General features: G+C 36.3%; 1 protein-coding gene across 7 annotated transcripts in view; it reads right to left on the reverse strand.

The window, feature by feature from the left end:
* The window catches only part of RALGAPA2 (Ral GTPase activating protein catalytic subunit alpha 2), a 428,361-nt gene that overhangs the window by 278,396 nt on the left and 126,806 nt on the right, over positions 1–23,159 (reverse strand). For all 7 annotated transcript variants that reach the window (XM_072634579.1, XM_072634577.1, XM_072634576.1 and 4 more), the window contains 7 exons: positions 21,045–21,182; positions 19,453–19,550; positions 18,099–18,189; positions 15,885–16,061; positions 1,101–1,294; positions 431–529; positions 10–165 (listed from right to left, as the gene is read on the reverse strand). In XM_072634579.1, coding sequence (XP_072490680.1) covers positions 10–165; positions 431–529; positions 1,101–1,294; positions 15,885–16,061; positions 18,099–18,189; positions 19,453–19,550; positions 21,045–21,182 — 953 coding nt within the window. The remainder of the gene's footprint in view (positions 1–9; positions 166–430; positions 530–1,100; positions 1,295–15,884; positions 16,062–18,098; positions 18,190–19,452; positions 19,551–21,044; positions 21,183–23,159) is intronic.

Here is a 23,159-nt window from a genome sequence, read left to right on the forward strand (position 1 = left end):
AGAACATACCTGATCTTCACTAGTTAAGCCGATGTGCATAACAAGATAAAAATGCACTAAGAAATCAGAGTTTGGCAAAACATCTTGACGTCTGGTCATCATAGCACAGATTAGCTTGTATGCTTGCAGTTTACCTTCTTTATATTCATTTGGCAAAGTAACAGCCTGAAAAGAACAGGTAATTTTTACCACTGCCCAATTCAAGTTGTTCAGTACTTCAATATTGCAATAAAATACTATACACTGACAGTGAACCTTAATATCTTATACTAATCTCTTTATATTAATCTTCATAATTTTTATATCACTTCTTCCTCTTTGTTATAGGGAAGACAGGAGAGGAGGAATACATTGGGATATAGGCAATGTAAAAAACAAAAATTATCAACAATTTTTTTTTAAATTTAAGGCAAAAAACTCATTAGCTCACCTTAAATAGCCATGACGCAAACATTCGGAGTGGTGGGATCAAGACAGGAGGAGATGGAGAAGTCTGATTATCCAAACTTATTGCCAGGTTATCCCGTATCTAAACAGAAAGAATAGTCATTAGAAGGCACATTTATATACTGCCATAAAAATATATTACAAGACAGAAAAATGTTTGCTCAAAATTCCTATCTGATTTTTATAAGGATAAAACAAGAAAATACATTCCATAAATATTTTTTTACCTACATCCCAAATATTAACCTCTGAAAATTTTATCTTTCCTTTATATAAGTGGACTGGCAGTGATATAATCAGATGAAATCATTTGCAACTCAATTTTAATTCACTATTTTTTGATACTTACTATTGTTAGTACTCCCTTGAATGAATGAATGTTTATTAGGTAGTTAACAGTCTATATGAATTTCAACATGTTCCTACCTAAATTCTATCAGGTCACTTCTTAAGAAAAAAAAATAAAAATAAACGCATTATATAAGAAAAAAATTATCATGTTTTAAGATCGAAATTAATAACTAATTTTTATTTGGTTTTCACAATAAGCATAACATATACTCAGATTTTTAATATATCCTGAATATAGCCAACTACAACATTTTAATTGTACATAAATTGTACTATATTAAAGGTAAAATGAAAAAGAATACCTTTGCTAATTTATACCAGAGTTCATAGAGATAGCTAAAAACTCTGGCATGGATTTTGGGCGACTGGATGTTATTAACATCTCCAAGGATTCCCAAGATTCTTCTCCACAGCACAGCAGCAGAATCTGGATGCCAACCTATAAGATTTCCACCAGCAATTATACTGCAGTCATCAGCAAGGCATTCACTGCTATCTGCAGAATTAAACAAAAAACAACCATAAACATAATTTTAATCATAATTTATATTCTATTTTTATTATTTTCCTCCAGAAATAGTTATCTTTAATTCTGAACTTCATGAACACCGAATAAAAAGGTATTAGCTTGTCTTAAAAACATGGAATGCCTGAGAGTGTCGAAATGCTGGAAAGCAAGATAAACAAGGAGAAGTTAAAGTGTCAGTGATCCCTCAAGTTATATAAGGTTAAGGATGAGGTCATCAAATCACAGAACTTGAGAGTTGAAAGGGAGCTCAGGTAGCCATTCAGCACAAGCAATCTAGACAATAATATGCCTAACACGTGGTTGTCCAACCTGTTTAAAATCTTTTAAGGATGGGGAACCCACTGCTCCTCAAGGCAGCTCTACAGGTGGGGTAAGAATTGTTTCTTGTCAACCTAAATTTGCTTCTTTGATCTTCCACCCACTGCTCCTGATTGTACCCTCTGGCACCAAATGGAACAAAGTGAAAGAGGGAAGCAGATTTTCTATAGTACTTTCTACATGTCTGGCACTGTGTTAGCAAGTGCTTTTACAAATATGATTTCATTTGTTCCTCACAACAACCTTGCAAGGTAGGTGCTATTATTATTATTTCCATTTTTTATTTGAGGAAAGCCAGTTTCCTGAAATAGTTGGTCACCACAATAATCCTTCAAATTCTTGAAGCAGTTGTCATGTCTATCCTGAGTATTTTCTTCTCCACTCTAAAAATCTCTAGTTCCTTCAACTAACTCTCATGTGACAAGGTCTCAAGGCCCTTTCCTGTCTAGTTTTTATTTGTCCAGGAAGAATATGCCATCTATTCCTTTTGTCCAGGTCATTGATAATAACATTAACTATCACAGGGTAAATCACAGAATCTTGGGGTAGTCCACTGCAGAATTCCTACTTCACTGATACTGAACCTGTAACCACTATGCCTTAAATCTGGCTATCTAAACAGTCTGAATTTTATTAACATCTAGTCCATATTTTTCCATCTTCTTCACAAAAGTGAGATCCTTGAGCAAAAACTTTTCTAAAATTAAATAACCTGTGGCCTCCCTCCCTATCAACTGGTTTAGTAATCCTGTCAGAAAAGAAAAAATGTTTGTCTGTGCTAACCTTTCCTTGATAAAACTATGGTACCTGAAATACGCAAAGGGAAGGACTCAGTGAAGAGGATGAGAAGTACAGGAAGATAAGGAAACAAGGAGGAAAACTTATTTGGTAAGATAAGAGGTGACTAAAGGAAAGTAAAAGAAGTTGGATATATTTAACAGTTTGTTGAAGAGAGAGACAACTTTAGAATTGGGTTCTCCAGGACTAACTAGAGAGAAAGACAAGGACTGGATTCATTTCCACTCAGTTCCTCAACCTACTCTCCTCCCATGTGCTGCTCTTCCACCTCATCTCAGCTACACACAAAGATGGTCTTGATCATGCTAGCATCCACTAATGCACCACCTCTATGTTCAAGAATTCTGAAATCCCCTTATCCAGCCATAATCTATTGGCACTCCAACTTTCCCTCTGCTTTCCTTTACCTGACTATACTTTTCCTCTGCACGATGACCTCCAATCCCTTGATCCCTCAATTCTCTCCCAGGCCATCTCCTCTTTACTAGGCATTCTCTTCTCTTTTTCCCAACTTGACTCCTTGATAAGTGGACACTATTCCTCTCTTGAATCCCTAACTCTCTAATCATATTGGTGATTACACACAGACAAGCTTCAGATTTGGATCACTCCTACCATCACTTCTGTGCTTACACATGTACTGCTGAACAAAGGTGGAGAAAATCACATGACTCCCCTAACTGGTTCTGCTACAAATTTATGTTATGCAACTTCAACTGGGATCTCACTGATGCTAGGCAATCTTACTCTATATCCTTTATCAAGTCATTATCCTACTCTCCACAGGGGCTCTTCCAAAATTTTTATCCCTCCTCAAACTTCCATAGCCTCCCTTCTCCCACTCTCTCAGTGGAGAACTTTGTCTCATATTTTACAGAAAAAAACTGAGGCCATAAGCTGTGAACTCTCTCTTCTGCCCTCTTACTCATCTCCTATCACTGAGATACTTTCTGCCACTTTCTTCTTCATCATCCCTATTTCACCTAATGAAGCGGCCTACTCTTTATGTCTGCTTTTTCAAGTGATCCCATTTGATCCAGTCTCATCCCGTAAATTGTCCCCTCTGTCATCTCTACCCTTTCGCTAATTTTCAATTTCTCTCTGCCTCACTGCCTACTCCCTACAAACATGCCCATGCCTCCCTATCCTGAAAAAACCCTCACTTGATCCTTCTATCCTCACTATCACCCTATTTCTTTTCTGCCCTTTGTAGATAAACTTCTCAAAAGGGCTATCTACAATAGGGGCCTCCACTTTTTCTCCTCTCACTCTTTCCTCAACCCTTCACAATTTGGCTTCTGGCCTTATCATTCCACTGAAATTGTTCTCTCCAAAATGACGAATGAACTCATAACTGCCAAATCCAATGGCCTTTTCTCTACCCTCATTCTCCTGGGCTTCTCTGTGGCCTTTGATACTCTTAATCATTCTCTCCTCCTTGAACCTCTCTTCTCTCTAGGTTTTTTTGAAACACTATTCTCTCCAGGTTTTCTTTCTACCTATCTGACCACTCCTTTTCAGTCTCCTTTGCTGGGCTGCTGTCCTCCAGATAATGCCCTATAACTATAGGTGTTCCTCACAGTTCTGTCTTAGCCCCTCTTTTCTTCTCCCCCTATGGTACTTCATTTGGTGATCTCCCCAGTTCCCATGGATTTAATTATCATCTTTAGGCAGATGATTCTTAAATCTACTTTTCCTGCCTAATACACCTCTTGACCTCTAATCTCACATCTCCAACTGCCTTTTAGATACCTCAATGTCCAGTAGATATCATAAAGTCAATATGCATGAAATAGAACTTTTTAATTTTACCCCTTAAACCTTCTCTACCTCCTACCTTCCCTCTTCCTATAAGGGACAATGCCATCCTCCCAGTTCCTCAGGCTTACTACCTAGAGGTCATCCTAGATTCCTCATTATCTCACACCCCCTCATATCCAAGCTGTTGCCAAGACCTGCTAATTTTCACCTTTGCAATATCTCTCAAATACATCCCCTTGTCTACTCTGACACGACTCTAATGTAGGCCCTCATCACCTCATACCTGGATTATTACAATTCCCTGCTGGTGGGTCTGCCTGCCTCCAGTCTCTCCCTACTCCAGTCAATTCTCCATTCAACCACTAAAGTGATTTCCTAACATGGAGGTCTGATCATGTGACTTCAATGGCTCCCAATTACCTCATGCAGTAAATATAAGATACCCTGTTAGGCATTCAAAAACCCTTCATACCTAGGCCTCTCCTACCTTTCCAGTCTTCTTACATCTTACTCCCCAACACATGTTCTTTGATCCAGTAATACTGACTGCCTGGCTGTTTCTCAAACAAGACCCTCCATTTCTTGGCTCCAGCCATTTCCTCTGGCTGCCCTGCAAGCCTGGAGTGCTCATTCTCCTTTACTCTAACTATTGGCCCTGCTAGCTTCCTTTTAAGTCTCAACTAAAATCCCACCTTCTATAAAAAGACTTACCTCTTTTAATTACAGTGCTTTCTCTCTATTAATTATTTCTTACTTATGCTGGAAAGCACTTGCTTTGCATATATTTGTCTGAATGTTGTCTCCCCCATTAGACTACGAGCTCCTTGAGATCAAGCAGTATCTTTTGCATATGTTTGTACCTCTAGCACTTAGCACAGTGCCTGACACATAGTAGATGCTTAATAAATATTTGCTGAATTGAATTTTTATTAAGTAAGAAAAGCAAGGTAAATTGGGCAGTCACCAATGTTGTGTGCAATGTCTGTATTTCGGTCAGAGCTACACAAATGTGATATCTACTTCTCCCTCCTAAAAGAGAATATAAGGGAAGTAACAACAACAACAAATAACAGCTGAAATTTATATGGCTAAGATTTGCAAAGTGATTCCTGTATACTATCTCAACTGATCTTTACGATGGCCCTATGAAGCAGGTGCTACTTTACAGATAAAGAAAGTGAGGCTGAAAATGACTTGCCCAGGATCATACACTTAGGGTAAATGGACTTAAACCAAGTCTCACTGATTTCCAAATCCAATGCTTTATCAACTATGGCAGGAATCCAGGAATAACAATCTCTCTCTCCAGTGTATTACATTGAATGAAATGAAGGAATGAATACATTATTGTGTTCACTACTGCTAAAGATATAAAAAGAGGTCTCCTTATTTTTATTCAAGGATCAACAAATTACACATGTGCTGGGGGCCTATGAGATAAGAATGGTCTTTACATTTTTAAATAAAAGTTTTATTGTATTTTAAAATGTAAAAATTACTCTTAGATTGAAAGTCAAATAGGTTGCAATTTGCCAACCCCTCTTCTAACTGAAGATGCTTGACTTTGCTAAAGAAAATAATTTCTTTGTTGTGATGATATTCTGAATCTAGTTTTTCTCTATAAGCTATGGATTATCTTAACTAACAGAAATTGTTCCTTTTTTAATTTATAAATATGACTATGAACTTCAATCTTTAGAGAAATCTACTCTAAATTTCATATGGAGATATCTCCTACAACTGTAGTTAGAATTTGTTCTTGATTATAATTCTATTTATTATGAATTTTTTTTTCCCTTAACACTGTGCCAAGCACTGTGCTAAATGGCAGGGATGCAAATACAAAAAATACGGAGATTTCTCTCTCCCATTATTAAGGAGTTTATAGTCTAATGAAGGAAGACAACACAGATGGAGTGGCAAGGGAAGGGAGATACAAGGATAGCAGGTTAATGTATACACTCAATTTGACTCCTGTTTCCAGAGCAAGTCTTAAAGAAGGGTTATGGCCTAGGTAGACAGATGGAAAAAATCTGGAGACAGTTATTCAGTATAGTGGGCTATTTTACACTCACTCAGTCACCAAGTAGTAGGGCTGAGCCCCAAGGCATAAATCCAAAGATGAATGGATTACTTTCCCAAAGAACTTGGGAGGTGAATTCTGGAGGTCAAAAGTATGGAGGTTTATGCCTTATGCAAAGACCACTGTTTCAGATGGGGAGAAACAGGGCGGCAGAGGCAGGTAGATGGCTGAGTAGATGGCTAGGCAGGAGGTTCTTAAACCTTTTCTCGCCAATATCATGGTATTTCCCTGCATTCCAACTTGGACATTATATCTACTTTAGAAACTGGAAGCCTCAGCAAGATAAGATTCTTATAATTTTCCAACAAGATCTTCTTGAAAACTCAACACAGTACAATGGAAGGAATATTATCTCTGAAGTCAGACAACCTGGGTTCAAATCTTACCTCTGATGCTTATCAACTGCGTGCCAAGTAACTTAAACTCTGCGGGTCTGAGTGTTCTTATCTATAAAATGAGGGCATTGGACTATACGACTTCTGAGTTCTCCTTAACAGATCTATAATCCTGTGATCTGCAAGGGTTATAATTTGAAAGCAAATAAAAGGGATATGAAGAGATATGAATCCTGAACTCTATTCAAATAATACAGGACAGAAAAACATAATAAAAAGGAGAAAAGTAAAAAGAAACATAATATTTTGACTGAGAAACTCATATAAAGCACTTCCTAGAGAAGAGGAAACTGCACACACTGGAAAGGAAGCAGCTTCCTGTCCTCCCAGATATGACAATACAGATTTAAAAGTGCTGCCAGAGAGAGTTTCAACAAGAAGAAGAGATATAAAGTGCTCATTGGTGATTCCCCACAGAAGGGGACTGACATAATAATAACAATGAAGAGTTCCACTTTCTTCTGTATATATATCTAAAAATCAAAAAGAAAATCAAAGGTGCCTATCCTATGTCCATCCGCAAGATAACTGCCATAGAGTATAGCTACAATGTCAGACAATGTAGTTTTATATATATATATATATATATATATATATATATATATATATATGTATGTATGTGTGTATATATATATATGTATGTATGTATGTATGTGTGTATATATATATATATATATATATATGTATGTATGTATATATATACTCACAAACTCAGAGGAGACAAAATTCAAGAAAGGCAATTAAACCATGAGATGCCTATAGACTAATGTATGAAGTATGGGTTAACAAGCAAGAAGCAGAGTTCTTAATCTGCCAGAACTCATTCCTCAATGGTTAGCACAATCTCACCATCTCATATTATCCCCATCTCAGTTATTCTTAGCAATCACCATTTCAAAATTAAAAAATTCAATATAGTTTCTTACATGGATAAGCCCTCAATTCAACGTGATATTGGGCAAATTTTCCAAAACATTTTTAATATTTTGAAAGTATCTGCATCATACAAAAATGTTAAGTAAACGAAAATGATATTTTTCACAAAATAACTCAGAACATGGCATAAATAGTAAAAGGGTTGCTGACATTTTCTACATATACTGTTCCTCTGTGAAATAATATTAAATTAAAAAGACATTTTAGAGAATTAATGAACCCATGTTAAAAGACCAAATATTAAAATGTTTAATTCTGAGTAGTATTCAAATCTAATAGCTGTCCCACCAGTACTGAATACCAAAAGTATACTTTTTATTTTTATTAATAAGACCATGTTTTGTCCATATAACATTTCTACAGGTCCCAAAGTGTCTTTGTATACATTCTCTCTTCCACTGGTTGTCCACCAGTCCTGGAATGCTCTCCCTTCTCACCTCTGCCTCTTGGCTTTTCTGGCTTCCTTCAAGTCTCAGTTAAAATCCCACCTTCTACAGGAAGCCTTTCCCTATCATTCTTAATTCTAGGGCCTTCTCTCCATTAATTATTTCCTATTTATCCTATCTATATTTGTATCTAGTTGTTTGTATGTTGTTTTCTTCATTAGACTGTGAGGTCCTTGAGGACAAGAATTAACTTTTTCCTTTCTTTGTATCCACAGCACTTAGCAGAGTACTTCGAACATAACAGACACTTAAATGTTTACTGACTGACAACTATTGTATGTGGCTAGGAAAGGGTGGGGAAGGGGCCAGGAAGAGAGGAGAAAGAGAGACCAAGCTCAGATTGTATTTATGGAGGGAGCTACCAGACTTGAAGCAATGGCAATATAGTGAGAAGGGTGATGATAACTGATCATAGAATAGACAGAGTTGCTCAACTCTTATTTTCCTTTGGCATTAGCTTTAGACCAGAACATGTACAATATTAATAGTTAAACAGGGATTTGACATCCCAAATAAGTAAAGCAGTAATAAGAGATCACCAAGCAATCTTTGACCAGTTCAAGTCATCAGTTCCAAATAAACAATATCCTTAAGGACTGAAAAACTTCGATATTTAACACAGTACCTGGCACAGAGTAGGCTCTTAATAAATGCTTAATGACTGACTGAATGTGATTGCTGGGCCTCTGTCAGGGATATCTGAAAGCTCAGGAAGGAGGAGAGAGAGCAAAGGACTGGAGACAGGAAAATGTTGCCCTTATTTTGGGGGGAGGCAGGGGAGGAATAGAGTCTGCGAATTTTAAGTTAATAAGCTTGACTTCTGTTCCTTGCAAAATTAGAAAATAGATCGTTATATTGTGAGTAGACATCTAGAGAAGAAAGTAGCATTCACACAAAAGTAAGAGTGGCTTCCTGAAGAACAGGTCATGCCTGACTAATCTTATTTCCTATTTTTAGAGGGTTACCAGACTGGTGAAAAAAGGAAAGAACTATATATTTAGTTTCCCTAAATATTAGAAAATATTTGAAGAAATATTTCATGCTATTCTTCTTAAATTAATAATAAAGAAATGAGAGTTAAATGACAATAAATTCAAGATTGGTTGAGTGGTCAGCCTCAAATGTCATTAATAGCTCAAAGTCAACCTGCAAAGGCCCCCATGGATCCAAGCTTACTCCTGTGCAGTTTATTATTTTGGAAATGATTTTAATAAAGACATTGATGGCATGCTTAACAAATATGCAGATGACAAAGCTGGGGCAGATAACTAATATACTAGATAATAGTCAAGACCTAGAAAGAATCTGAAAGACTATGCCAAGTCTGGTTTGATGATTTATTTAGGGGACAGGAGGAGTAAGAGGGCAAAGGATCACATTTTTTATTTTATTGGTATGGGTAGCTTTGCAGACCTAGGACGCATTTGGATAGAAAGGATATGTAAACCCATGGAGCTGAAGAAGTCACCAAGTGAGAAAGTACAGAGAGAAAAGGACCAAGAATAGAGACTAAGTGAAAACCCTATTTGGAGGCATGACATGGAAAACCAAGAAAAAGCAGAATTACAAAAACCCAATGAGGAGAGAGTATCCGGGAAGACAGGTAAGTCAACAATGTGAAAAACACTGTCAAATTCTGTACTGTGGATAGTAAGAACATGGACTAAGAAAAGTCCATTATATGTGGTAACTTTTGAGAACATCATTTTTATTGAGTGGGGAGGGTGGAAGTGAGAAGTGAGAAGTCAGTGAGAGGAGAAGAAATGGGAACAATGAGTAGAAAGAGTTTTTCTAGGCATCAAAGAAATAGAGAAAAGATATAGAATGATAGCTTAAGGCAAAAACAATGTCTAGTGAAGGTTCTGAAGGACAAGGAGATAAGAATGTTTGCAGGAAGCAGAAAATGAACAAGCAAATAGGGAGAGACTAAAGATTAAAGAGATGGGGGAAGACTGAGGAGGGTATCTGCAAGAAAAAATGTGAGTAGATAAAACCAAGGCCACACGTAAAGGAGTTGGCCTTGGCAAGGACACTGGACTGAAGGAGTGCAAGGATGATAATAAGATTTTTACTGATGAAGGGGAGAGAAGAAAAGGGGAGCTCCTACTGAATGGCCCCTACTTCCTCAATAAAGTATGAAATGAGGTCAACAGCTGAATGAATGAGATGAGGGATATGAGGGGGAAATGAAATGTTTAGAATAGCCTTTCCAATGAAAGAGACACTTAATTAGGGAGAAGTAAAAGTAGTGCCTTACTGAAGCTATGATCCAACCAAAGTTAGATAACATAAATTTATATTTTATTTATATTTAGTGGACCCAGGCCTCTAGATCATATGACTTTCTCCAAGTGTTCAGCAGCTCATGAGTAACCACTGATGAGGTGGACAGTGGGAGAAATCCAGCTTTAGAGCTTAAGGTGAATAGTGACAGGAGAAGAGGACAATATTTGACAGTGTGGATAATGGAGCCGAACTGTTAAAGTAAATCATACTGAGGACCATGACCTGAAAAAAGTACTCAGCGGTAGAGCAACTAGAAGTTAAGATTAGGACAAGGAAGAAGTTCAATGGTCAGACAGAAACAAGTCAGAGTTTGGGGTGGGTACAATATCACTCATGGGCTACTGGGAAAGCAAGAATATAATCACTTCTGTGTGGCAGAAGTGGAGAAAAAGGGAAGGGCAAGGGAAGATAACAAGTAGTTAATTACTTGCTATTATGAGAGGCACTGTGCAAAGCACTTTACACATAATTATTTCATCTGATCCTCACAGCAACCCTAGGAGGTAGGTGCTGTAATCACCATTTTACAGATAAAGAAATGGAGGCAGGCAGAGGTTAAGTGACTTGCCCAGGGTCACACAGCTAGAATCTAAGGTTGCATTTGAACTCAGGTCTTCCAGTCTCTAGGTCCAAGGGTCTATTCACTGCACCACTTAGCTTGCTATAATAAAAGCTAACACCTATAAAGCACTTTAAGGTTTACAAAGTGCTTTATAAATATTGTCTCACTTTATCTCACAATGACCCTAGGAGGTAGGTGTTTTTACTCCATTTTACAGCTGAGGAAACTGAAGCAGACAAAGGTTAAGTGATCTCCTGTGTGTCATGTAGTGAGCAAGCATCTGAGGCCACATGTGAACTTAGACCTTCCTGTCTTGAGGAGGACAGTGTAAGCTATGCCACCTAGCAGAATGAGGTGGTCATAGAATTTGAAGGGATTGTGGAATTGGAAGGCTAAAATGTTTGAAGGAAAACACATTTATACCCAAGTCCCTTAGTGTAAGGAAATGAAGAAAAGGATACATTTATACCCAAGTCCCTTAGTGTAAGGAAATGAAGAAAAGGGTCCACGAAAGGTGTGGGGTGGACTCCCTGGGATTCATAGGAAGAGGTAGATATAAGTCCCATTGTATGAGAAGGCATGGATAGGTTTTGACCTTCACCCCTGGAGGGGGTAAGAAGATCAACACAGAGGAGCCTACAGATTGATAGAACTGAAAGGGAGCTCTGCAGTCACCAATTCAACCTATTCACAACAGAATCCCTATTACTACATACTTAAAAAATGGCCATGGACCCTTTCCAGGCATCAAGTAGGCACCTACCTCTCTGCAACCACAACCTGTTCCTGGTTCTGTTCTCAGAGTTCAGAGAGAACAAGTCTAATCTCTTGGCCATAAGGAATCCTCTCAAATTCTTGGAAACGGCTATTGTGTTTCCCTCATGCCTCCTTTTTGTCAGGTTTAACACAATTAGCTCTGCCAACCAAACCTCCTATGTCATGAATTCAGGACCTTTTACCATCCTAAGTACCCTCCTCAGGGCAGTTTCTAGTTTACCAGTATCCTTCTAAACTGTGGGACCCAGAACAAGAAAGTCAAACAAGGCCAGAGATCATTCCTGAAAGCTACCCCCATCTCCTAAGGCAGGCCAAGACTGAATTAGCTTTTTGGCTTCCATCTCCTACTGCTGATTTATATAAAGCTTGAAGTCCACTGGAAAGCCAAGATTCTTCTAACTACATGTATGTCTATACTCTTCCATGTTACATGGGGTGAAGTTGATCTTTTGTACTTAATATAAGACTCTATAGTTATCTCTATCAAATTTCATCTTATTAGATCAAGCCCAACATTCTGTCAAGACCCTTTTGGATCTTGATTTTGTCTTCTAGCTGTATGACTGGCCCTTTGTCTCTCTGTATTTCAGTTTATTAAACTCATCACTAAAGTCTCTTCTAGTTAAATAAAATAAACATTTTATGGGGGCAGAGCCCAGATAGCAGAGTAGAAAGATGCACATACTCTAACTTTTCCCCCACAGCCCATAAAATACCTGTAAAGAATGACTCTCAACAAATTCTAGAGCAGCAGAAGCCAAAGAATGGAACAGAAGAGATTTCCAGCCCATGGTGACATGCAAGGCCAACAGGAAAGGTCTGTCGCCCCTGACACGGAGCACAGCACAGCCTTGGCCATGCAGCACCGGCAGTGGGAGGAGCAGGACTGGAACAGGCCTCAGAGGCAGAATTCCCAGCAGCAGTGGAGGTTTTCAGATCCCTCAACCCACAAACATCAAAGGAAGCTTCAAAGGTCAGTGAGAAAGTTTTTTCATCTCACTGACAAGGGAATAGGGTCCTCCCTTAGCCACAGCCCAAAGTGTCAGGGAGGCAGTGGTAGTGGTATGGGGATTGGGGAGGGGAGGCAGCAGGCAGCATCCACTGTTGGAGCCCTCAGCTTAAAGTCCCGGGGGAACTGAGGAGCTGATCTGAACCTCAGCCCTGAGTGGTGGCCCTGCATTCTGCCTAAAGCCCCTGGAGAAATTGAACAGCTGATCTTAACCCCACAGTGAGTGACAGCCTGGCCCTGGGAACCTTCCCCCTCAAGCCCCTGGGGGTATTGAGCAGTTGATCTGAACCTCACACCTGAGCTTGGTCCTGGGGCATGGTGGAGCTGGAGACCACTGGGGAGTAAACTCCTCTCCTTTGATTGTGCCACCTTGGAGGAACTGAGATCTTACAGGTCCCCAAAGTATACTCTATTCTTAACAAATGACCCAAAAGTCAAGTAACTGATTGGGAAAATGCACAAAACAGGGAAAAAAATAAAACTAAAGAAGGCTACTTTCTTGGTGAACAGGTATTTTCTCCCATCCTTTCAGATGAGGAAGAACAATGCTTGCCATCAGGGGAAGACATAAAAGTCAAGGCTTCTGCATCCCAGACATTTAAAATAAATATGCAATAGTCCCAGGCCATGGAAGAGCTCAAAAAGGATTTGGAAAATCAAGTAAGAGAGGTGGAGGAAAAATTGGCAAGAGAGATGCAAGAAAATCATGAAAAGCAAGTCAATAGCTTGCTAAAGAAGACCACAAAAAATGCTGAAGAAAATAACACCTTTAAAAATAGGCTAATTCAATTGGCAAAAGAGGTCCAAAAAGCCAATGAGGAGAAGAATGCTTTAAAAGGCACAATTAGCCAATTGGAGAAGGAGGTTCAAAAGCTCACTGAAGAAAACAGTTTTTTAAAAATTAGAATGGAACAGATGGAGGCTAATGACTTTATGAGAAACCAAGAAATCACAAAAAAAAACCCAAAAGAATGAAAAAAATTGAAGATAATGTGAAATATCTCATTGGAAAAACAACTGACCTGGAAAATAGATCCAGGAGAGACAGTTTAAAAATTATGGGACTACCTGAAAGCCATGATCAAGAAAAGAGCTTAGACATCATCTTTCATGAAATTATCAAGGAAAACTGCCTTGATATTCCAGAACCAAAATAAATATTGAAAGAATCCACTGATCACCTCCTGAAAGAGATCCAGAAAGAGAAACTTAGGAATATTGTAGCCAAATTCCAGAGTTCCCAGGTCAAGGAGAAAATACTGCAAGCAGCTAGAAAGAAAGAATTTGAGTATTGTGGAAATACAATCAGGATAACACAAGATCTAGCAGCTTCTACATTAAGGGATGGAAGGGCATGGAATATGATATTCCAGAAGTCAAAGGAACTAGGACTAAAACCAAGAATCACCTACCCAGCAAAACTGGGTATAATATTTCAGGGGAAAAAATGGTCATTCAATGAAATAGAGAAGTGTCAAGCATTCTTGATGAAAAGACCAGAGCTGAAAAGAAAATCTGACTTTCAAACACAAGAATCAAGAGAAGCATGAAAAGGTAAACAGGAAAGAGAAATCACGAGGGACTTATTAAAGTTGAACTGTTTACATTCTTACTTGGAAAGATAATATTTGTAACTCTTGAAAGTCTTCTCAGTATCTGGGCAGTTGGTGCGATTATACACACACACACACACACACACACACAGAGAGCACAGGGTGAGCTGAATAGAAAGGGATCATATCTAACAAAATAAAATTAAGGTGTGAGAGAGGAATATCTTGGGAGGAGAAAGGGAGAAATGGAATGGGGCAAATTATCTCTCAGAGAAGAGGCAAGAAAAAGCTTTTTCAATGGAGGGGAAAAGAGGGAAGGTGAGAGGGAAAAAATGAAGCTTACTCTCATCACACTTGGCTCAAGGAAGGAATAACATGCACACTCAATTTGGTACGAAAACCTATCTTACACTACAAGAAAGTAGGGGAGAAGGAGATAAGAAGGGGAGAGGAGGATGATGGAAGGGAAGGCAAATGGGAGAAGGGAGCAATTAGAAGTAAACACTCTTGGGAAGGGACAAGGTCAAAAGGGAGAATAGAAGAAATGGGGGGCAGGATAGGATGAAGGAAAATATAGTTAGTCTTACACAACATGACTATTATGGAAGTCATTTGCAAAACTACACATATATAGCCTACACTGAATTCCTTGCCTTCTCAGTGGGGATGGGTAGGGAGTGAGGAAGGAAAAGAAGCTGGAACTCAAAGCTTTAGGAACAAATGTTGAGAATTGTTTTTGCATACAACTGGGAAATAAGAAATACAGGTAATGGGGTTTAGAAATTTATCTTGCCCTACAGGACAAGAGAGAAGATGGGGATAAAGGAAGGGAGGGGTGTTAGAAGGGAGGGCAGATTGGTGGAAGGGGTGATCAGAATGCTTGGCGTTTTGGGGTGGGGCGAGGGGAAAGTTGGGGAAAAAATTTGGAACTCAAAATTTTGTGGAAATGAATGTTGAAAACTTAAAATAAATAAAAAGAAAAAAACACTTTTTTATAACTTTTTAACCTAAGAGTTTCTTCCTAAACTTTACTTTCTTATTAAACAAATGTGGGCAGGTTTTGTCTTTGTAAATTCATTGCCTAGCACAGTGACAGACACATACTAGATCCTTATTTTACTGATTGATTTTACATATGGGCAACAGAAAAATTATCTTGTTTTGGCTTAGTTTTGCCTACTGCTGAGAATAATACAACTGAATCAACCTGTTGATTTCAAGAAATATTTACAGAATGCTTACTACATCAACAATCAACAATTCCTAAGTGGTAATGAGAGAATAACTTGCAAATGAAGTATAAGAAATAGTCCTTTCTCTCAAATGACATATAGTGTAGGAGATAAGACTAACACCTGAAACCATCAGAGATTATAAAAAAGAGATTTATTGTTTTAGGTGAGTTTGTACAAGATGACTTCTGAAGTCCTTTACACTCTAAGTTTATTCATATAAAGTACTAAATTGGTATCAAAGTACTTAATACTAAATACTTAGGCTGTTATTAACCACTTTAAAGTTGGGGGGAAAGGGAAGAAGTGAAGATGAGACCTATTTTGGGATACCATGTATGAAAGTCTGCTTCCTTCATGTATGTGTATTAAAGTGATTGTGTTTATGGCAAAATAATTACCTGTTAAATTTGCAGCATCTGTGGGGCTCAGCTGCAACCAATGTCTAGCATCTGAATCAACAGCAACATCAGTTGGCGTATTTGGTTCTTGGTCTTCTTGAAATGGATGCCATGGATTCATTGTTATCTCTACCTCATTATTATAGCCAAGAGATGTGTCACTGCTAACACTTTCACCTAACACAACCAAGGGAGGTTAAAAGACATAGATAATAAAGAATGGGAAAGTTTATTTCAAAACAATTAAAAGTAATAAGCTAAATCAGTCAACATCCAACGAGAACACACAAATAAGATGCACATGGTGAACCCAGAGGATACTTAGTCAGATATTGATAAGAATCCACAGAAGATAGCAAAATCTAAATGTTTACATTCAAAGGCTGCCTAATGTCTGAAGTCTTCTGACAAAAGACAAAAAATTTTAGAAATCTCTTTAAAAGACTTTAATTCTATTCATCAGAGTCATCAAGAGTCATAAATTGAGGTAGAAGAATATATAGCCTATCGACTATTCAGACAAATAGAGTCACACATTGGTTTTTTTAAATAATCAAATCATATATTATTTTCTAAGAACTTATACTTTTTGCCTTTGTGGGAAGTTGGTTTAGCTAAGATAGCCAAAGGCAACTGCATGTTTACATTACTTTTAAATGATTATTTTAATAAAGAATCTTTTTTAATTGATGGCCAAATTTTGTGAACAAAAAAAAAATGAATTCATAGAAAAATAACAAGGTTAATGTTAATCATGAACAACATTGAAAAAGTAAAACTGTGATTAAAAAACAGAAAATTTTTCTTTAAAAACCAAGGATAGGGAGCAGAAAAATAAATTCAATAAATGTAAAAAAATAAGTATTTTTGCTCTATACTGTAGCTATTAATGGAAATGTACAGAAAGGGGAGAAAATGGGAAACAGAAAAAAGAAACACATAGAGATATGGACATAGAATTTCATGAAGTAGCAATTTTCATTTCATGATCCTTTAGCAATCTGCTACAGTACTTAGAGTACAGTATTAATATCACGATGAGGCACTTTGCTCAACTGAAAGCATACATTATAACAGTTTATCCTTCCTTTGTACTTGTTCACTGAGCCAGATCTGCTATTAGTTGAAGGTTTTTCATCCCTGTTCTGACCATCACAGTAAAGTTTCATTAAACTGGAATAATAGTACAATATAGTATTCCACAAGTGAATTTTCAAAATAATTGGACTCTTAAATACTTGACAACTAAATTTTTTATAATGATTAATTTATTGGAAATATTTCTAAAACATACTTCCTCGATTTACTAAACAGTATACTGAGCAAAATTTAACCTTTATTTGATGAACCAAGATCATCACTATCAATAAAGATTATTGTATTGTGTTGTAAAACAGTACTATTTTCAAGAGGCTACTGAGGTATACAGAGCTGACAGCTTCTATGTTATACAATATCAGATTGCTATACTTTAAAAGTTCTGCTATCTCCCTTTGGTAATTGTCTTGTTGATTGCTGTTGTCACTTCCCAGTGTTTCCCTCTATCAGTCCACCACCTTATTGCAGTGACTTCAACAAAGAAAGAATTAATTTGTCATGGAAAACCAGATGGTCAAAATTATTAAAATGAGATCTAATTTCACATATTGGCTTCTCTGTGAGGATCTGAAAATGGATTTATGTAACATCCTATGGAATATCTATCTGGTGAGCTTTGAGACAGATATTTTTCTTACTCCTCAGAGGCTGTTCTGGATGGTTAAGGTTGAGAGTTGTCCAAACAAAGGACAAGTAGGCTATTACTATGGGTTTTCCAATTGTTCTTACTATTTTTTTTAGACATCTTTTTTCGCATTTCCAAGTGAATTTTGCTGTTTAAATACTTATCTGAATTAAAGAGATTTATAAAAGTTTCTGCCTATGTAAAGTTTGTGGAATTTGTCTGGGAACTGAAGAAACTAAATGCTATGGAAATGATTTCATTTTTCCCTATAGTCATCAGACAATACAATTTGTTCCACTAAATCCTTGCCTAGTGAAATGCTACTGTGCAAATCCATAACTGACTAGAAAATTTGATCAAACAAAACACCCCATTGAAATAAAATACTTTATTATGATGGGAAATGGGAAAAAAATCATTTGTAGGTATGTTACGTATGTATACAACTTTTGCAGATGATCAAAATAACAATTCAAGTTCCTGGAACTTACTCTTTTGTCTTTCTCTACATTTTCCTTCTGTTTGCTGCAAATCATCTTTTAAATCTATTTCAGATGGACTGCTGCTTCTTCGTAATAAAACCTTCATACAAAGAGAAATCATGTTTCATTTGTTTACTGAAAGCTATTTTTCATTTTAAAGAGACCACAGAATTTTCTAGTATACATTTCTAACAGCCAAACAAAATATAGCCACTCAGAAAAGCAAAAACGAATGCCTTAATATTCCGTATCTATGTAAAATATTTATACATTTTGATGAGGAAATTCTCAATTGCTCAAAATTTGTAATTTCAATTTACGAACTCCATTATGTCAACAGGCATTTGCTTAAACCTACCTACTAATGAGAAATACAAAATTATGCATAATTAATTTAAAGTTCTATTAATTCACTTAAGTATATATATGTATGTATGCAGAAAAATATAGTTTCTTACCAGCTTTTGCCTCTCCCTGGTAGTGTAAACCAGGATATTTTTGGCTTCCAGATTTAGAGTTCAAAGGTACTTCTGACAATAACTTAAACAAACACCTTCATTTTAGAAATAGAAAATTGAAGCTAAGAATGGTTTGGAGGCTCATTCTCAAATGTATAGCTAGTTTGTGGAAAAACCAAGACTGGAAATCAGTTCACACAAAAAGTGGAAAATAAAGGATGCAATGGTAGAAACAAGATCGAAGGAAAAGGTTTTTCTTCCCCCAACACGGAAAGACTAACAATTAAATTTTAGTGCATTATAGAGTTAATAGATTAAAACAGCATATGAATTTCTAATTTACAGGAGAATCTGATCCATTTGGATTGATGAAATTACCAAAAAGAAAACAAGCTATTTACTTTTTCTGAAGGCTTATAATATGTCGTAGGCATTAAAATAGTTTTTTAAAAAAGTCTTTAAAAGGCATATTACTAAAACTAAAAAAAAGTATTGCCTATTGCCAAAATTAGGAGAATATAAAGAAATAAAAACAATCATTTATTTAATCACTCAATTTAAGTGATGGTGATTTAGGCCTATAAGCAATAAGGAATGATGACTTAACTATGTAACTCCTTAGGGTAGTAATATCTAGTTTTCAAACAATTATTTTTTAAAATTTTGAACTAGTTTAATTCTCAAATTCCTAATATACCTATAAAATTAAATGATTTTTCCCCCTAACACATTAGAAGCTAGAAGTGATCTCAAAATTCTTCAGGATGATTTCCTACAACAGCATATAAGTTTAGGAGAGGGGAAACAGTGAAATTTGTAACACTGCTATTATTTATTTTAATTTATAATGTTTAGTTATAATTCCCAAAGAATACAAATCTGATAAATTAATTAAAGTATCTTACTGCTGGTGCTTCATTTTCTTTCTTTAAATGTCCTTTATTTTCCTGAATTTGTCTGGGATCTGATGAACTTAAATTCTGTGAGTTCTCTAATCTTTTACCTGTAGGATGAAAAATGAATCGGATTACATATTTGTGATTAATTATAGTTTTTTAAAATAAACAATTGCTGAATTCTAATTACTGGGCATGTGAGGCTCAAAAATAGGGCTTTATGTTATAATAGAACATGAGAAAAACAACAAAGTTGTGAAACACACAATGTCAGGACTTTCCAGTGGTTATTCTACATCATTTCATTCATTTCTCCTGTTAGTGAGAGAAGTCTTCACTCTTAAGGTCTCTCTTAAGAACTCTGGAATTGATTATGTGACATGGGATACACTGGCACAGGACCGCTTAGTATGGCAGGTCCACATCAGAGAAGGTGTTGTGCTCTATGAGCAAAGCAGAACTGAAACAGCTCAAAGGAAACACAAGATACACAAATTTAGAGAATCCACCCCAACTGTTCATATGAACTACTTGTGCCCAACCTGTGATAAAGCATTCTGAGCTTGTCTTGGTCTGATCAGCCACAGTCAGACACACTGAAACTTGACTCTAGCATAGTGATGTCATGTTCTCTTCAAGAGCAAAAGACACCAAGCAACCAACCAACTAGTGAGAGAATCCTTCTAGAAGTTATAATATTTTAGAGTTACAAAGGGACCTTAGGAATCATCAAGTCAGCCTCTTTATTTTACATATCAGAAAACTGGCCAAAGAAGTTCCCCAAAGTCAAACAAATCTGGTGGCAGAACTGGCACTAGACTTTATCTCTCCTGGCCTAGCTTAGGCTTCTTTAAATCACATTATGCATCCCTCACTGTGAAAAAGGAAGACAGAGAGAGAGGGAGGGAAAGAGGAAGGAGAAGAGAGAGAGAGAAAAAAAGAGAAGGGGGAAGGAGGGAACAGAGAGATATGCAGAAAGAAAAGTTTAGGGGAAATGTTTTCTCTAGTTTACTTAATAAATTATGTTTAATAAAGTAGGGACTCAAAGTTAAATGATTGAGTGGTTGTAATTTTAATACTTAATGAGGAAATACTGGAATATTCTCCTTAATTGCCTTAGAACTGTAAATAAGGAAAATAAACTATTAACAGGTATACATGAAAATAAAATTCCATGTAGGTTAAACACAGGTTAGTCAATCCCTAAATGTTGTTATTCTTAAAAATTAATTGACTTCAAAAATGAAAATAAAAATGTAAAAAAAGAAAATTTTTAAGAAATATGTCCATAGCGACAGACAGTGTGGCAGAGACAGAGAACCTAGATAAAGAGCTTGCCTTGAAGCCAGGAAGACCTAGATTCAAGTGCAACTTCAGATATATGCTGGCTGAATGACCATGGACAAGTCACATAATCTCTTAAGTGCTGTCTAGACTATACATTACTGATCTCCTCTGCCAGGGGGAGTTTTCTCATCTGAGAGTTCCCCATAACAATGAAATCAGAAGCTGAGTCACTATCTGTCTATCAGAAAGACAACTTTTTTTCTTTGCTGTGAGGATTCACAACCTTACAAAAACATTAAAAATACATAGTTTACCTTGGTAAGACTCAGAATGTAACTGGTCAGTTATATCAGAAGTACTACTGCTACGAGGTATTTGTTGTTCCTGATCAACCAACAGGCAGCCAGATTCACCTCCCATTATATTTTCTAATTGCTGACATTCTTCCACTTCTGAAAATCATTAACAGAAAATATGCAATATTTTAAAATTAAATTATAAAATTTGAAATAACATTTTTCTATTCTGAATTACTGTAACTAAAGTTTGTTTCAAAATAAACATAATGATGAATCTTAATAAAGTACTTAGATTTCCTAAGATTAATGTTTAATACTATGAAAATATTTTAACTCAATTTTCGCAATGAAAAAAAGAAACTACTATAGCAAAATAATGAGTACAGATGGTAATCATTAAAATCATCCAGCAAAATAAAGGGAAGAATGGAACATAAGCAAGGAAGGGGAAAATGTGCAACTACTAAAGCCTGGATTATTATTTGATGATTAAATTTGATGAAAGAAATGGGGACGTAAATTTACCAAGATTAAAGAAAAAGGAAATATGAGAGCTAAACTGCAGTTGTATCTTCCTTTTTTCAAAAAATAAAAACAATTTCGAAAGTAAGTGCTAAAGTGTAAGTAAGATGAGTTTTTCATGGACGTAAGTTAACAATGCATTACTAAATGTTTTCATTATTATGTCTCAATATTAGATACTTCTGTGGGTTTGTTTTTTTTTAAATTATGTACTTGGTAGTGTTCTCCAGTGTTCCAACAGATCGATAACCACATCAATGATATTCCCTTCAATGACGCATATTGCAGTTGACAAAAGCCCATCATCCTGAGTAACACAGGGAGGATTTTGGTTCATATTTTAAAATAACTTATTCTGAAGAAATGCTTACATTCAGCTTATTGATTCCTCTTAACAAATATTCACATAGTTAACCTGGATAAAGTTTTTTAAAAAGCTTAAATATGCAATTTAATATTTTAAAAATTATGTGCCTTACATTTTATCATCCTATGACACTTAAGAGTATAAAATAAACAATCAGTTATTGTTAATTAATACAATGCAATAACATGGGTACAAATCAATTGAGAAATTACTGAAAAAACTAGGTCACAAAATAATAAATGATGAATATGAGGAATTCACAGGAAAATCTGTTATGAACTGATGTAGAATTATGAAATAAGCAGGGGAAAAAGGATCATTATATACATTAACAACAATACCATAAATTAAAAAGTCACTAAAAGAAGGCCAAACTCTAAGTCACTGTAAAATTCATAATGATCCTAGAAAACATGTCTTCCTCCTTATAGCTGAGAGGCAGAGGGCAAGCATAGACACTGTCAAATACAAACACCATATTGCTGTTTATGCTTAATTTTTCTTCACAGTTATGAGTTCAGTTGAGGAGGGAGGAGGGAATTTTTGATAATGCTGATGTCATGACAAAAGGCATCAAAATACTGAAAAATACGTTACATTAAAAAAGAAGGGCAAATAGGAAGAATATATTTCTGACCTTACCATTGGGTTGAAACTTTTCTCATTAAGGTTGCTCAATGATTTCTTAATAACTAAATCTGAAGTCAACAAGTCAACTGGTATTTACTAAGCATTATCTAAAAGACTTTTCTCATTTCTCATCTGTTGATTATTTGCTCTCCTTGCCTCAAGTCCTTCCTTGTTCCAATGAGAGAGACAAACAGACACAGACAGACAGAGACACAGAGAGACGGAGACAGACACATACAAACATACAAGCATGCATGCACAGACAGATTTGTTCATGTGGTCTCCTCAGCCAAAATGTAACTTATCCAAGAGAACGTACTATTTAACCTTACTATTTGTATGCCAGTACTTTGCATGGTCTGGTGCTGAGTGTTTGCTGATTGAGCACCCAACTGTTTCTTCCTGAATTAAAGTCCACCTTGGACTTTAATGAACTGTTCTTTCTTAATTCTCTTCCTACCTGTCTGACCAATTCTACTTAACCTACCTCAACAACATCTCTTTCTATTCATACAACCATTATCTTAATTCAGCACCCCACTGCTTCTTATCTGTCCTACTTTAGTAGTCCCCAATCATTTCCCTACTTTCTCTCCTGCAATCCATTCCCT

Source organism: Notamacropus eugenii, chromosome 1, assembly GCF_028372415.1.
Source record: "Notamacropus eugenii isolate mMacEug1 chromosome 1, mMacEug1.pri_v2, whole genome shotgun sequence".
NCBI classification, from domain to species: domain Eukaryota; kingdom Metazoa; phylum Chordata; class Mammalia; order Diprotodontia; family Macropodidae; genus Notamacropus; species Notamacropus eugenii.